Below are 13519 nucleotides of genomic sequence, written 5' to 3'. Positions count from 1 at the left end.
GTCATTGTTGTTGAATAGGACAGAAAGAAATCGAGAGAGGAGGGGAAGACAGAAAGGGGGAGAGAAATAGACACTGCATGCAGACCTGCTTCACCGCCTGTGAAGGGACTCCCCTGCAGGTGGGGAGCCGGGGGCTCGAACCGGGATCCTTATGCTGGTCCTTCCGTTTTGTGCCACGTGCGCTTAACCCGCTGCACTACCGCCTGACTCCCCCTACTAGAACTTCTTTCACTTGAGAGAAAAGAATTTTGCCTTTACCCATTCCCATGAAAAGGACAGTGTGTCAAAACTCTTAATAAATATATATTGGGCATCGCCTGGTAGTGCAGTGGGTTAAGCGCACATAGCGAAAGCGCAAGGACCAGCGTAGGGATCCCGGTTCAGCCCTCGGCTCACCATCTACAGGGGGGTTACTTCACAAGCGGTGAAGCAGGTCTGCAGGTGTCTATGTTTCTCTCCCCCTCTCTGCCTTCCCCTCCCCTCTCCATTTCTCTGTTCTGTCCAACAACAACAATATCAATAACAACAATAATAACTACCACCACAACAAAAAAATAAACAACAAGGGCAACAAAAAGGGGGGAAAATAGTCTCCAGAAGCAGTGGGTTTGTGGTGCTGGCACCGAGGCCCAGCAAAAACCCTGGAGGCAAATATATAAATTAACTATCATGCACAACCTAGAGTGAAAATGTGAAGAGGATTCCATTCCATATTCACTCATGCTCCAGACTCCTCTCTTCATCGTGTTTTGTAAGCCCTGGGTCAGCCATACACTCTGAAGATACAAGCACACCCAAGTGTACCTGTGGCTTTGTCACATACGGGAATGCATGGACTGGGGATTGCTGTTTTCCACAATGAATTTCTTTTTTTTTTTAATTAATTAATTTATTTTTTAAATTTTTTTATTTAAGAAAGGATTAATTAACAAAACCATAGGGTAGGAGGGGTACAACTCCACACAATTCCCACCACCCAATCTCCATATCCCACCCCCTCCCCAGTAGCTTTCCCATTCTCTATCCCTCTGGGAGCATGGACTCAGGGTCATTGAGGGTTGCAGAAGGTAGAAGGTCTGGCTTCTGTAATTGCTTCCCCGCTGAACATGGGCGTTGACTGGTCGGTCCATACTCCCAGTCTGCCTCTCTCTTTCCCTAGTAGGGTGGGTCTCTGGGAAAGCTGAGCTCCAGGACACATTGGTGGGGTCTTCAATCCAGGGAAGTCTGGCCGGCATCCTGGTGGCATCTGGAACCTGATGACTGAAAAGAGAGTTAACATACAAAGCCAAACAAATTGTTGAGCAATCATGGACCCAAAGCTTGGAATAGTGGAGAGGAAGTGTTAGGGAGAGTACTCACTGCAAACTCTAGTGTACTTCTGCTTTCTTACTTTGGTGGCATACTCCAAACTCAGTCAATTTCTGCTTTGCGTTTCTACTTCTTTTTTTTTTTTTACATGCATAACATTCCCCAGATTCCAATTTAACAATACAACCCCCACTATGTCATTCATCATCTTTCATGGACCTGTATTCTCCCCACCCACCCACCCACCCCAGAGTCTTTTACTTGGGTGTAATACTCCAATTCCATTTCAGGTTCGACTTGTGTTTTCTTTTCTAATCTTGTTTTTCAACTTTGGCCTGAGAGTGAGATCATCCCGTATTCATCCTTCTGTTTCTGACTTATTTCACTCAACATGATTTTTTCAAGGTCCATCCAAGATCGGCTGAAAACGGTGAAGTCACCATTTTTTACAGCTGAGTAGTATTCCATTGTGTATATATACCACAACTTGCTCAGCTACTCATCTGTTGTTGGACACCTGGGTTGCTTCCAGGTTTTGGCTATTACAAATTGTGCTGCCAAGAACATATGTGTACACAGATCTTTTTGGATGGATGTGTTGGGTTCCTTAGGATATATCCCCAGGAGGGGAATTGCAGGATCATAGGGTAGGTCCGTTTCTAGCCTTCTGAGAGTTCTCCAGACTGTTCTCCACAGAGGTTGGACCAATTGACATTCCCACCAGCAGTGCAGGAGGGTTCCTTTGACCCCACACCCTCTCCAGCATTTGCTGCTGTTACCTTTTCTGATGTGTGACATTCTCACAGGAGTGAAGTGATATCTCATTGTTGTCTTGATTTGCATTTCTCTGACAATCAGAGACTTGGAGCATTTTTTCATGTGTCTCTCAGCCTTTTGGATCTCTTCTGTGGTGAATATTCTGTCCAAGTCCTCCCCCCATTTTTGGATGGGGTTATTTGTTGTCTTGTTGTTGAGTCTGGCAAGCTCTTTATATATGTTGGTTATTAAACTCTTATCTGATGTATGGCATGTAAAGATCTTCTCCCATTCTGTGAGGGGTCTCTTGGTTTGGGTAGTGGTTTCTTTTGCTGTGAAGAAGCTTTTTAATTTGATGTAGTCCCATAGGTTTATACTTGACTTAGTCTTCCTTGTAATTGGATTCGTTTCATTGAAAATGTCTTTAAAATTTATGCGGAAAAAAGTTCTTCCAATATTTTCCTCTAAGTATCTGATAGTTTCTGGCCTAACATCCAAGTCCTCCACAATGAATTTCTAGTGTATTCACACCCCTTTAAAAGGAGATATGGAGTCCGAAAAGATAGCATAATGGTTCAACAAAAAGATGTTCTTGCTGTGGCTCCAAGGTCACAGGTTCTGAGTCCCCAGCATTAACACAAGCCAGAGCTCAACAGTGCTCTGAACTTATTTTAAAAAGAAAAAAGAGGTGCGGGGGTAGATATAATGGTTATGCAAACAGACCGTCAAGCTTGAGGCTCCAAAATCCCAGGTTCAGTCCCCCATATCACCATAAACCACCACATCTGATCAGTGCTCTGGTTTAAAAAAAAAAAAAAAAAAAAAGGGAGTCGGGCTGTAGCGCAGCGGGTTAAGCGCAGGTGGCGCAAAGCGCAAAGACCGGCTCAAGGACTGGCGTAAGGATCCCGGTTCGAGCCCCGGCTCCCCACCTGCAGGGGAGTCGCTTCACAAGCGGTGAAGCAGGTCTGCAGGTGTCTGTCTTTCTCTCCCCCTCTGTCTTCCTGTCCTCTCTCCATTTCTCTCTGTCCTATCCAACCATGACAACAATAATAACCACAACAATAAAACAAGGACAACAAAAAGGGAATAAATAAATAAATATTAAAAAAAGAAAAAGAAAGTATGACTGGACGTTCATTCTTGAGAACACAGGAGTTTTCTGGGTATTGCTGTGCCTTTTGTGGCTTAACTAAATTGCTTAATGTTTTGCTTCTCTGAGGGTTCTGGGGCGTGATGCAATACCTACAAAGGATCCTGTCATCATGAGGTCACTGCAGGATTAGGGGAAAGGGGCGGGGTTGGGTGCTCCCTGGAGGGGCGGAGCCCTATTCGCTCTCCTCTAGGAGCCACATTTCTCTTTCTTCATTAGAATTTGTCCAGAGCCTTCTCCTGATCGTTAGCTCTCTAATCCAGTTACCGACCATAGAGAAATAGGATTTCAACCCGGGGTTTTGAAGTTAAGGCTATGGCTCGGATGAGACTCTACAGAAGCCCTGCCCCTAGAAAAATCCATCCAATAAAGAACCTAAAGGAGGGCCCGGGAGGCGGGCTAATGACGTAATGTAGATTGATTGGCATCGAAGCCGTCGACGTCGTGGATTAGCCGGGAGTTTCGCCAATCTAGAGAGAGGCAGGGGTGGGTCGGTGCAGGCGCAAAGGACCGGGTTTGGCTGGACTCGATTTAAAGAGACAGAAGCTGTCGGGGCCCAAGAAGACGGTCCCCAAGACCCTCCCCCAACGTCCTTGGGACCACTTGGGTCCCCAAAGGTGGAGAGATGGTTTGTGGCGGCTTTGCCTGTTCCAAGAATGCGCTGTGTGCTCTCAACGTGGTCTACATGGTGAGGTTTTGGAGGTGGGGGATTGTCCAGGCCGAACGTGGAGTGGGGAGAATCTCCAGGGGACTTCCGGTGGCGAGGGGGTGTACCGAGGGTTCTGGGAAGATTCCCAGGGACTTCCTTGGGAAGAGGGGAGGCTTCCGGTGATCAGAGGATGGGGGGGGGGGGGCATGAATGAATTGAAAGCTGTGAGCATGAAGGCCTATTTCTTCCTCATGTGAATTTGTGTGTGTGTGTGTGTGTGTGTGCGCGCGCGCGCCTCCCCCCATAGCTTTAGCCTGTTTTCATATTCATGGACTCCATGACTCCTGCCATTCTCTTCTGGCGATGGATAGGACCGCCCAGGATGCTCCTGCTCCTCTTGGCACTTTACTCTTCCTCATTTACATACAACCACTTTGTTGCTCAAGCCCCCCTTATGATCTTTGCTTGTGCTATACGTAACCAAAATTGTTTGCATCCTGTTCTGTTTCCCATAGCTGGTGGGCTTATTGCTCATTGGAGTAGCTGCCTGGGGTACAGGCTTGGGCTTGGTGTCCAGCATCCGAATCATCGGAGGAGTCATTGCCGTAGGAGTTTTCCTTCTCCTCATCGCAGTGGTTGGACTGGTGGGTGCTGTCAACCACCACCAAGTACTGCTGTTCTTTGTATCCTGACCTGAGTGATGGGGACCCAGAGGTTCTAGGGTGGACGAGTTGTCTAGTAAGAGGAGGTTGGGACCCCAAGAACCTTGGGGACATGCCTCTGTCCTATACCATATTCTATGAAACAAAAGCTGATGTTCATTTTTAAGGGATATGGGTTACATACATTCCATAAATAGAAAAGCTTAGATGGTTGTTAAAGGTAAGACACAAAGGAATCTAGTTCTTTTTTTTTTTTTCCTTCCCTAACTCTCCCTCTCAGTACATGATCATCCTCGGTTTGGTCTTTATTTTCCAGTTTGGCATCTCTTGCTCATGTCTGGCTATTAACCAGAACACACAGGTAAGGGGATATGCCATCTCAGGTTCTTGCCCTTTTTCTTTATTTCCTCTTGAATATCCTCTAACTTCCTCCACCCAGTCTGGTCTCAGAGATCATAGGTCAGCTCCTTTCAGACTGTTGCTTCCTCTGGGATGTCTGGCTAAGTTTCCATGAAGATGATCTAGGAGACCCTGAGGTGAATACCACTATGTCTGTGATATACCTTTGCTTCAGAGTGCTACTTATCTGAAATAGGGAAGTTGGTGTACTTGTCAATCAGGAGGATTTTTAAGTTTATTAGCAAACATCAACTGATTTCCCCCTGCTTGTATCCTCCAGACAGATGTCATCAATGCTTCTTGGCGGGTTATGAGCAACAAAACCCAGCATGAACTGGAAAGAAGTTTTGATTGTTGTGGCTTGTTCAACCTCACAACCCTGCATCAACAAGATTATGCTTTCTGTGCTGCAGTGAGTGAGGGAGGGGTTGGGGAGGGCTGGATAAGGACAATGTCCCAACCCACAGGTTTTACTTTAAATGTGATTACCTTCAGAGCAGCTCTCTTGTGTGTGCTGATGGGGTGGGTAGAGACTAGAGAACTAGCTAAGTCGGATGTTTGCAGGATACTGATCGAAAAGTAGTAAATCACACCCAGGACTTTCTACCATAGGCAGTGGGATAAAGTAACTTAGCAACTCTGCCCCATCCCAGCACACACTTGTTTCTCTTCAGAGCTGCAGAAAGTGGAAAACGTGCCAGTTGTGTGGAGAGAAATTTCTGAAGCATTCAGATGAAGCCCTGAAAATCCTGGGAGGTGTCGGACTCTTCTTTAGCTTTACAGAGGTAATATTTGCTAGTTTTCTCATCTCTACACCTTCAAGTGTGAGCCCCAGAAATCCAGACTGTGTGTTTTATCTTTTTTTTTTTTCCCTCCTACAGATCCTTGGTGTTTGGCTAGCAATGAGATTCCGGAACCAGAAGGATCCTCGTGCCAACCCCAGTGCCTTTCTATGAGACTTAAGATCTCAGGACTTTTCTCCTACCCTGTCTTTCTCTCACCCTTAGGGAAAACCTACGGGTCTATAGCCCTTTTCGTTTGAGAAAAAGTAAAGGCCGTTAGCTATCGCCCCTAAAGATGACTGAGTTAACAGGGAGCTAGGCAGTGTTGCACTTGGTTAAGCGCTCACATTACAATGTGCAAGGACCCAGGTTCAAGACCCTGGTCCCCACCTGCAGGAGGAAAGTTCCACAAGTGGTGAAGCAAGGCTGCAGGTATCTATCTTCCCCTCCCTTCTCAATTTCTGTCTCCATCCAATAATAAATAAAACATAAAGGTTTAAACCTTAAAAATATGATTGAGTAACTAGGCTTTATGCCTTGACATGTTTTAGTAATACCACAAGGAAAAAAGGAAAACTTACTCCCTCCCTTCCGCCCCCAATGGATATGGCACAGTCCTGGGATTGGAGATGAGGTGAGGGGTCTGAGCCACTCACTCCTGGCTGTTTCCCTATCTCTCCTTTTTGTATCGTGGACCATCTCAACACATCTTGGTCTGGCTCCAAGTGTTTATCAGAGGTGGCTCCAGGAAGAAGACTACAGAGAACTTGTAATAAGCAGAACCCTATTTGGACAAGTTCAGTGACTTAAAATAAAAGCCATTTTAACTCCATATTCAAAGAAAAAACTTTGAGTGCCTTTCTTTGCCTATTGAGGGGCTCCACTGACTTTGTTGTCCTTGTGACCTAATGCAATCTCTTTAAGATTCTGCAGTTCCATCTCTCAAGTGCCTTTTCTAAATCCCCAAGTGGCAAAGTCAAACAGAGAAACAGTTATATGTATAATATATATGTGTATATGAAAAAAGAGCATGGTTTGTTTTCTTGTATAAAAAAGGACCCCAATATCAAGGTAGGGAAGGTGAAAACAAAGGACACACCTCTGGGTATAAGGAAATAGTGGGGAGGGAGGGAAAGGGGAAGTCTCAAAAGGGGGAATAGGAAGGGAATGTCATTAAGGCAGCAAAATATTCTGTGTAAAAAAAAGTGGCGGTGGAATCTCCACAGCCTCAAAGATAGAAGCAGAGATGGTCTTCGGTGGGGGAGATTCTCCACTCAGCTGGTCTACAGACCAGAGTGACAGCTTCTCTGCTACTGGTCCTGTTGCAGCCACGCCACTGCTCACTCTAGCTGATCCTCTCCGGTCCGCAGGTAAGGGTGTTGCAGGGCTCGGAAAGCCGAGATCCGCTTGTGGGGGTTAAAAGTCAGCATCTCCTGAGAAGAGAGATCAGGGTCAGAAAATCCTGTGGAAAATAACTTCAACAAGGGTGGGGGTAGACAGCATAATGGTTATGCAAAGAGATTCTCATGCCTGAGGCTCCAGGGTCCCAGGTTCAATCCCCTGCACCCCCATAAGCCACAGCTGAGCAGTGCTCTGGTAAATAAATAATTTACAAAAAAAGAAAGAAAATAACTTCAACAATACTTAAGATGACTATTCTCAATATCCCTTTTTTTTTTTTTAGATCAAAAGTACTTCATCCACCAAGTTATGGTTCTGATTTTCACCTCAATCTCACCCCATGGCTGTGCCCAAGCCCGAGCCCAGTACCAGGAGTAGCTGTGCTCCAGATTCCTCCATTTCAGGCACCACTGACTGCACTGGACGGGGCCCTCTGGGAGAAAAGGCTCCTCGGGGTAGAGACACATCTCGGGGCCAGTCTTCTTCTGGGGGTAGCCCAATCAGACTATGAGAAACAGGAAAGCCATGGTCAGGAGAGTTCGCCACCCTCCAACCCCAGGGGCAGAGGCAGTTGCCATCCAAAACTCAGCAGAAAGGGAAGTACTCAGAATGGAAAATCCCAACCCCCATCATGGCCACTTACTCAAAGATTTTGCCTAACTGGTCAGCTTCAGAGTTTCCACAGAAGAGAGGCCTAAGGTGAGAAAAGACATAAAACAGTGCTGTCATTTTCACAGATAGGGCAGCAGAATGATCACTGCTTGAATTGTTCCAAAGGGGGTGGAAGGTGCATAGACCTTCAGTGTTGGGCAGAGCCTGAAATTACATTCCTGTGGTCGGGGAGATGGCACAGATAAAGCATTGAACTCTCAAGCCTAAGTACAGAGTTCAATCCCCAGCAGCACATGTACCAGAGCGAAGCCAGGTGCTTACTCTCCTATCTTTCTTGTTAATAAATAAAATCTTAAAAAAAAAAAAACCTATATTCCTGAAATCTTCTGCTTTTGTGTTAAGTATTAAAGCACTAAAAGATAAAAATGAAAGGTGGTTCAGGAGGTGGCGCAGTGGATAAAGCATTGGACTCTCAAGCCAGGAGGTCCTGAGTTCAATCCCTGGCAGCACATGTACTAGAGTGATGTCTGGTTCTTTCTCCTCCTATCTTCCTCATTAGTAAGTAAATAAAATAATTTTTTTTTAAAAAAAGATAAAAATGAAAGCAGAGGGTATGGGGGGAGTAAGGGGCCTGAAGTGCCCAATTTCTTCTCTCTTTTAATTTTTTAATGAGAAAGATAGGAAGAGAGAGACAGAGAACCAGTTATCACTCTGGTGCATGTGCTGCCAGGGACTGAACTCAGAACTTAATGCTTGAGAGTTCAATGCTTTATTCATTGTGCCATTTCCCCAACCACAGGAATATAGTTTCATACTGTGCCCAGACCACTGAAATCCCTTCTTCATTTTTCCTCCAGGGCTATTGCTGGGGGGACAGAGAGAAATTGAGAGGATGGGAAGGCAGAGAGGGGGAGAGAAAGACACCTACAGACCTGCTTCACCATTTGTAAAGCAACTTCCCGTGCAAATGGGGAGCCGGGAGCTCAAACCAGAATCCTTAGCCAGTTGCACTTCATGCCATGTGTGCTTAACCCGCTGTGCTACCACCCAGCCCACTGGAAACCCCTAATTTCAAAACAAAAACTCAGTTTCTGGTTATAGACAAGGCAGTCCTCAAGTGAAAGAACAGGGATGGTATGTAGAAAGAGAGAGAGACACAGACAAACAGACAGACAGACGGCTTATGAATAAGACATTTGGGAAACTCAAGAATAATTCAGGATACTTTGGTTCCATACCTTCTACGAAACATCTCTGCAAAGATACAGCCAACACTCCACATGTCCACAGGTGTTGCATATGTAGACTGCAGAAGAACCTCTGGAGCACGATACCAAAGTGTAACAACCTAGCAGGAAGAGGGGATAAAAGTTCTGTTACCATCAGGTAACACAGCTGCCAGGCTGCAGTCACAAAATACCAACTCAACTGCCACGGGTGATCACTCTCTACCCATAACTAGAACCCGCTTTGGCTACCATCATTCTACTGACCACTGGTGTAAGTGCCATCTGGTAACTGTAGATTCTGGCCAGGCCAAAGTCAGCCAGCTTGACTGTTCCATTGCTTGTCACCAGAATGTTCTCCGGCTTCAGGTCTCGGTGAACAATGCAGTTGGCATGAAGGAAATCTAGACCTCTTAGGAACTGGCACATCAGATCCTGGTTTGAAAGGGGGAGATTACAGAGCCACTGGAAACTAGGCATCATTCCTGAAATCCCAATAAGTTCTATCACAAAGGTTCCAAACTACCTCTCAGTTTATGCCCATCACACACACCTTGATAGTTTCCACTGGCAAGCCAGGTGGGGGTGCCTTATCCAGATACGTCCTTAGATCTTGGTCCACATGCTCAAATACCAGGGTCACTTTGGTCTCCCGGTCTGTTCGTGAGGTGGCACAGACGTCCATCAGCCTGGCCAGAACAAATGATCACTCAGTCACCTCTGACCCAACACAACCTCTCCTATTTTCTCAAATCCCCCACTCCTTCCTAACCACCATTCCTCACCTAAATGTTTTTGCTTATTTTTCCCCTTTTACTACCCACTCCCCCACCTTCTCACCGGACAACATTTGGGTGTTCAAATGCCTCCAGCCGCCTCAGTAATGCCACCTCTCGAACTGTGCTGATGGGGAGGCCCCCTCCAGCGCCTTCTCCGTTGGGGACCCTCACACTCTTGAGGGCCACAAAGTGGCCACTGTGGGGATCGCGGGCCTTGTACACGGTCCCATAGGCACCGACACCAATCTCAGCCACTGGCTCATATCGAGAGGTGGCCATTCTCAGAGCAAGGCAGAGCCTGCAAATGTACGGGCTTAGACGGCGGAAATATCCTTCCTTCCTTCCGGAGTTCCGATGATCTGCGCCTGCAGCAACAAAAGAAACTCCTGCAAGGGACTTAACAAAGACACCACACCACCCTCCCGTCCCCAACCCCCATCGTCCACGAGGCCGGCCACTCAAATTACACAATGAGTCCACCCCAACCCCTCCTGCCAACGGGACTCCAGGTTGAATAAAATAAAAATAAAATAAAATAAAACGTCTTCTGCTTGGGGACCCATCGTGCCCCACAAAGGAGATGACACACGACACGCACCCCCAGCATCGAAGACCCAACACCCCAAGTCTCCAAAATGACACGACCCTCCGACCACAAAGGGCCATACGACACCCAGTCTCAATTCCCGCGCAGGAGCGACCCTTCTACAACGTGTCGGCCTTGTAATCCCTGGAGGGCGAGAAACGATCCCGATTGCTGGGAAGGGGGGGCTGCACTCACCTCACCCCCCTGCCAGGTGCTGCGGGGACGGCCCGTTATCCTGGCCTAGCGGCGGGTCCCTACCGAGCCATACACTCGAGCTCTGTCCCGGGCAGCTGGCCGCCACGGCTCGATCATAGACACAGGCCGCAACCTAGAGCGGCCCCCTTACCCCCACCCTCACCATGTGACCAGCTGCCAAAGAGGCGCGCGGAAATTGGGGGGGCGGGGCGAGCGCCGGACCTTGGGGATACGTGACAATTGCTCATGCGCAGAGGGACGCCGGGGCGTGGCTTCGAGTGTAAAGGAGGCCGAGAAGGCTAGAATTGCACCCACGTGATTTGTTGCTATCACACGTGACTACTTGACATTGCTCAAAGGAGCAGAGGTGTGGTTACGCAGCAGACCACGTGACTAGCTGCCACTATCAGGCAGAGAGCGGGGCAGACTAGAGAGGGTGGAGTCCAAAGCGGTACCATGACAACCTTGGCCACCCAGATCCCAACTCTGGGCTGTAGGCTGAGCCAAGTGTATCTTCCAGGTCTCCTAACACGTTTCTCACTTTTTACACATGGGGGGAGGGGAACGTTGGGGGATGACAGATGCTGCTGCCGCCTTTCTGCTCCACGGCCATGAAAAAATATAATCTTTTTTTTTTAAGATTTTATTTATTTATGAGAAAGACAGGAAAAGAGAGAAAGAACCAGACATCACTGTGGCACATGTGCTGCCGGGGATTGAACTCGGGACCTCATGCTTGAGAGTCCAAAGCTTTAACACTGCGCCACCTGCCGGACCACAGAAAAAACATATTCTTATTTGTATCTTTGTTTCATTCATTCAACAAATATTTACAGAGCCTATCGGTGTTATGTGTATATCTTTTTTAAAAAATATTTATTTATTCCCTTTTGTTACCCTTGTTTTCTTGTTATAGTTATTGTTGTCGTTGTTGCATAGGACAGAGAGAAACTGAGAGAGGAGAGGAAGACAGAGAGGAGGAGAGAAAGAGAGACACCTGCAGACCTGCTTCACCCTGCAGGTGGGGAGCGAGGGGCTCGAACCAGGATCCTGCCTCCGGTCCTTGCGCTTTGCACCACGTGTGCTTAACCCCCTGTGCTACTGCCCGATTCCCATGATGTGTATATCTTAAGTCATGAGCTTTTTAAAGTAGTGATTGGCTATTTGTAAAGATGAAGCCAACAGTGCAGTCATACAGAATAGGAAGGGGGGCCGCCTGGTGGTGTACCTGGTTAAGCGCACATGTTACAGTGCTCAAGGAGGAGGGTCCGAGACAACAACAATAATAACTACAGAAATAAAACAAGGGGAACAAAAGGGAATAAATAAATATTAAAAAAATAAATATTTTAAAAAGATTTTTAAAAGTCCCTTTTCTCTGTCTCTCTTTTATTTTATTTTTAAATATTTATTTATTCCCTTTTGTTGCCCTTGTTGTTTTATTTTTGTAGTTATTATTGATGTCGTTGTTGCTGAATAGGACAGAGAGTAATGGAGAGAGGAGGAGAAGACAGAGAAGGAGACAGAAAGACACCTGCAGACCTGCTTCACTGCCTGTGAAGAGACTCCCCCGCAGGTGGGGAACCAGGGGCTCGAACCAGAATCCTTGTGTCAGTCCTTGCGCTTTGCGCCACCTGCGCTTAACCCGCTGTGCTACCGCCCGACTCCCTCTCTCCCTCTCTCTTAACTCCCCCGCCCCTCAATTTCTCATTCTCTAATAAAAAAATAATTTTTTAAATAAATAAAATAGGAAGTAGACTATATCCATCTAAGGACAAAATTGAGATTAAATGACTGCCCGAGGGCATATTAATATAGTAACACAACAGGAAGAGTGACTAGACTGACTTTCCAACTTCCATCCCTTTCTGAGATGGTCAAAACAGAGGCCATAGGCCATCTAATAGAGGAATTATTAATGAATCAGAAACGGTAATACTTGGCCTTGTAGGTAGTCGGGTGGTAGCGCAGCGGGTTAAGCAAACGTGGCCCAAAGCAAAGCGCAAGGACCGGCATTAGGATCCTGGTTCAAGCCCCTGGCTCACCACATGCTGAGGAGTCGCTTTACAGGTGGTAAAACAGGTCTGCTATCTTTGTCTCCCCCTCTCTGTATTCCCCTCCTCTCTCGATTTCTCTGTCCTATCCAACAACGACGATATCAGTAACAACAACAATAATAACTACAACAATAAAACAGGGGCAACAAAAGGGAATAAATATTAAAATAATAATAATATTATTAAAATACTTGGCCTAGGGAGTTGGGCGGTACCGCAGCGGGTTAAGCGCAGGTGGCAAAAGCGCAAGGACTGGCATAAGGATCCCAGTTTGGGGCCAGGTGGTGGTGCACCTAGTTAAGTGCACACATTACAGTGCATAAGGATCCATGTTCAAGCCCCTAGTCCCCACCTGCAGGTGAAAGCTTCATGAGTGGTGAAGCAGGGCTGCCTGTATGTGCCTCTCTGTCTCTATCCCTCTCTATTTTCCCTTTCCCCTCTCAGTTTCTCTCTATCTGTAAAAATAAAAAAGAATTTTAAAAATTAGATGGTGATTCGACTTCCGGAGGCGGAGCTACGAGCAGCAGATCGCTTTCTCTCCTCTCCTCTCCTCTCCCGGATCAACTAGGAATACCAAAGGAGACCACCCGGACTGAAACAAGACAGGACTAGAATGACCACAGAAACCCAGTAAATCACCCGTGAGTACAAACACGCATGGCTGGTGACAGAGAGGAGAGAGGGGCCTAAGGAGAGATTAAGTGACTGCTAACAGTTCGACAGTTTGTCAGTGGAGACACCACCTCCAGTCTGCTCCACCAACAAGGGGACAGCTGAAGGGAGGAAAGGACTCCCCAGAGACTCACCAAGTGCAACTCTGAGTCTCCATTGCTACTACCCTCAGAATCTGGAGCAGCAACAGGGAGGGACACCAGGGTACACCAGGGTACAGAGATCTAACCGGGAAACTCAGGAGAAGACCTATACCTCGGTGGCATAGCTGAGGGGCTGTGAAAG

At 47.0% G+C, this 13519-nt stretch overlaps 2 protein-coding genes across 7 annotated transcripts; one reads left to right on the top strand and one right to left on the bottom strand.

Annotated features, from left to right (window-relative positions):
* The first annotated feature begins 3582 nt into the window (after positions 1 to 3582).
* TSPAN31 (tetraspanin 31) lies at positions 3583 to 6538 on the top strand. 3 transcript variants are annotated; one of them, XM_060195026.1, is made up of 7 exons: positions 3677 to 3902; positions 4379 to 4546; positions 4806 to 4886; positions 4990 to 5061; positions 5205 to 5336; positions 5599 to 5709; positions 5806 to 6538. In XM_060195026.1, exons 1-7 carry the CDS (start codon positions 3840 to 3842, stop codon positions 5878 to 5880), a joined length of 702 nt encoding a protein of 233 aa, XP_060051009.1. In that variant the 5' UTR covers positions 3677 to 3839; the 3' UTR covers positions 5881 to 6538. The 3 variants fall into 3 exon arrangements, with proteins under 3 accessions (XP_007516726.1, XP_060051009.1, XP_060051010.1); XM_007516664.3 differs by lacking the exon at positions 4990 to 5061 and having other exon boundaries at positions 3583 to 3902; XM_060195027.1 differs by lacking the exons at positions 4379 to 4546; positions 4806 to 4886; positions 4990 to 5061.
* A 155-nt stretch (positions 6539 to 6693) lies between these two features.
* CDK4 (cyclin dependent kinase 4) lies at positions 6694 to 10716 on the bottom strand. 4 transcript variants are annotated; one of them, XM_060195025.1, is made up of 9 exons: positions 10569 to 10716; positions 10323 to 10454; positions 9786 to 10110; positions 9499 to 9634; positions 9213 to 9380; positions 8958 to 9067; positions 7751 to 7801; positions 7477 to 7612; positions 6694 to 7139 (listed from the first exon to the last, which is right to left on the bottom strand). In XM_060195025.1, exons 3-9 carry the CDS (start codon positions 10001 to 10003, stop codon positions 7047 to 7049), a joined length of 912 nt encoding a protein of 303 aa, XP_060051008.1. In that variant the 5' UTR covers positions 10004 to 10110; positions 10323 to 10454; positions 10569 to 10716; the 3' UTR covers positions 6694 to 7046. The 4 variants fall into 4 exon arrangements, with proteins under 4 accessions (XP_060051008.1, XP_016040857.1, XP_060051007.1 ...); XM_016185371.2 differs by having other exon boundaries at positions 9786 to 10089; XM_060195024.1 differs by lacking the exon at positions 10323 to 10454 and having other exon boundaries at positions 10506 to 10700.
* Positions 10717 to 13519: the final 2803 nt, after the last annotated feature.

This window comes from Erinaceus europaeus, chromosome 7, assembly GCF_950295315.1.
Source record: "Erinaceus europaeus chromosome 7, mEriEur2.1, whole genome shotgun sequence".
Lineage (NCBI taxonomy): Eukaryota > Metazoa > Chordata > Mammalia > Eulipotyphla > Erinaceidae > Erinaceus > Erinaceus europaeus.
Note: the sequence above shows the minus strand (reverse complement) of the source record. Positions and strands in the feature narration are given on the sequence as shown.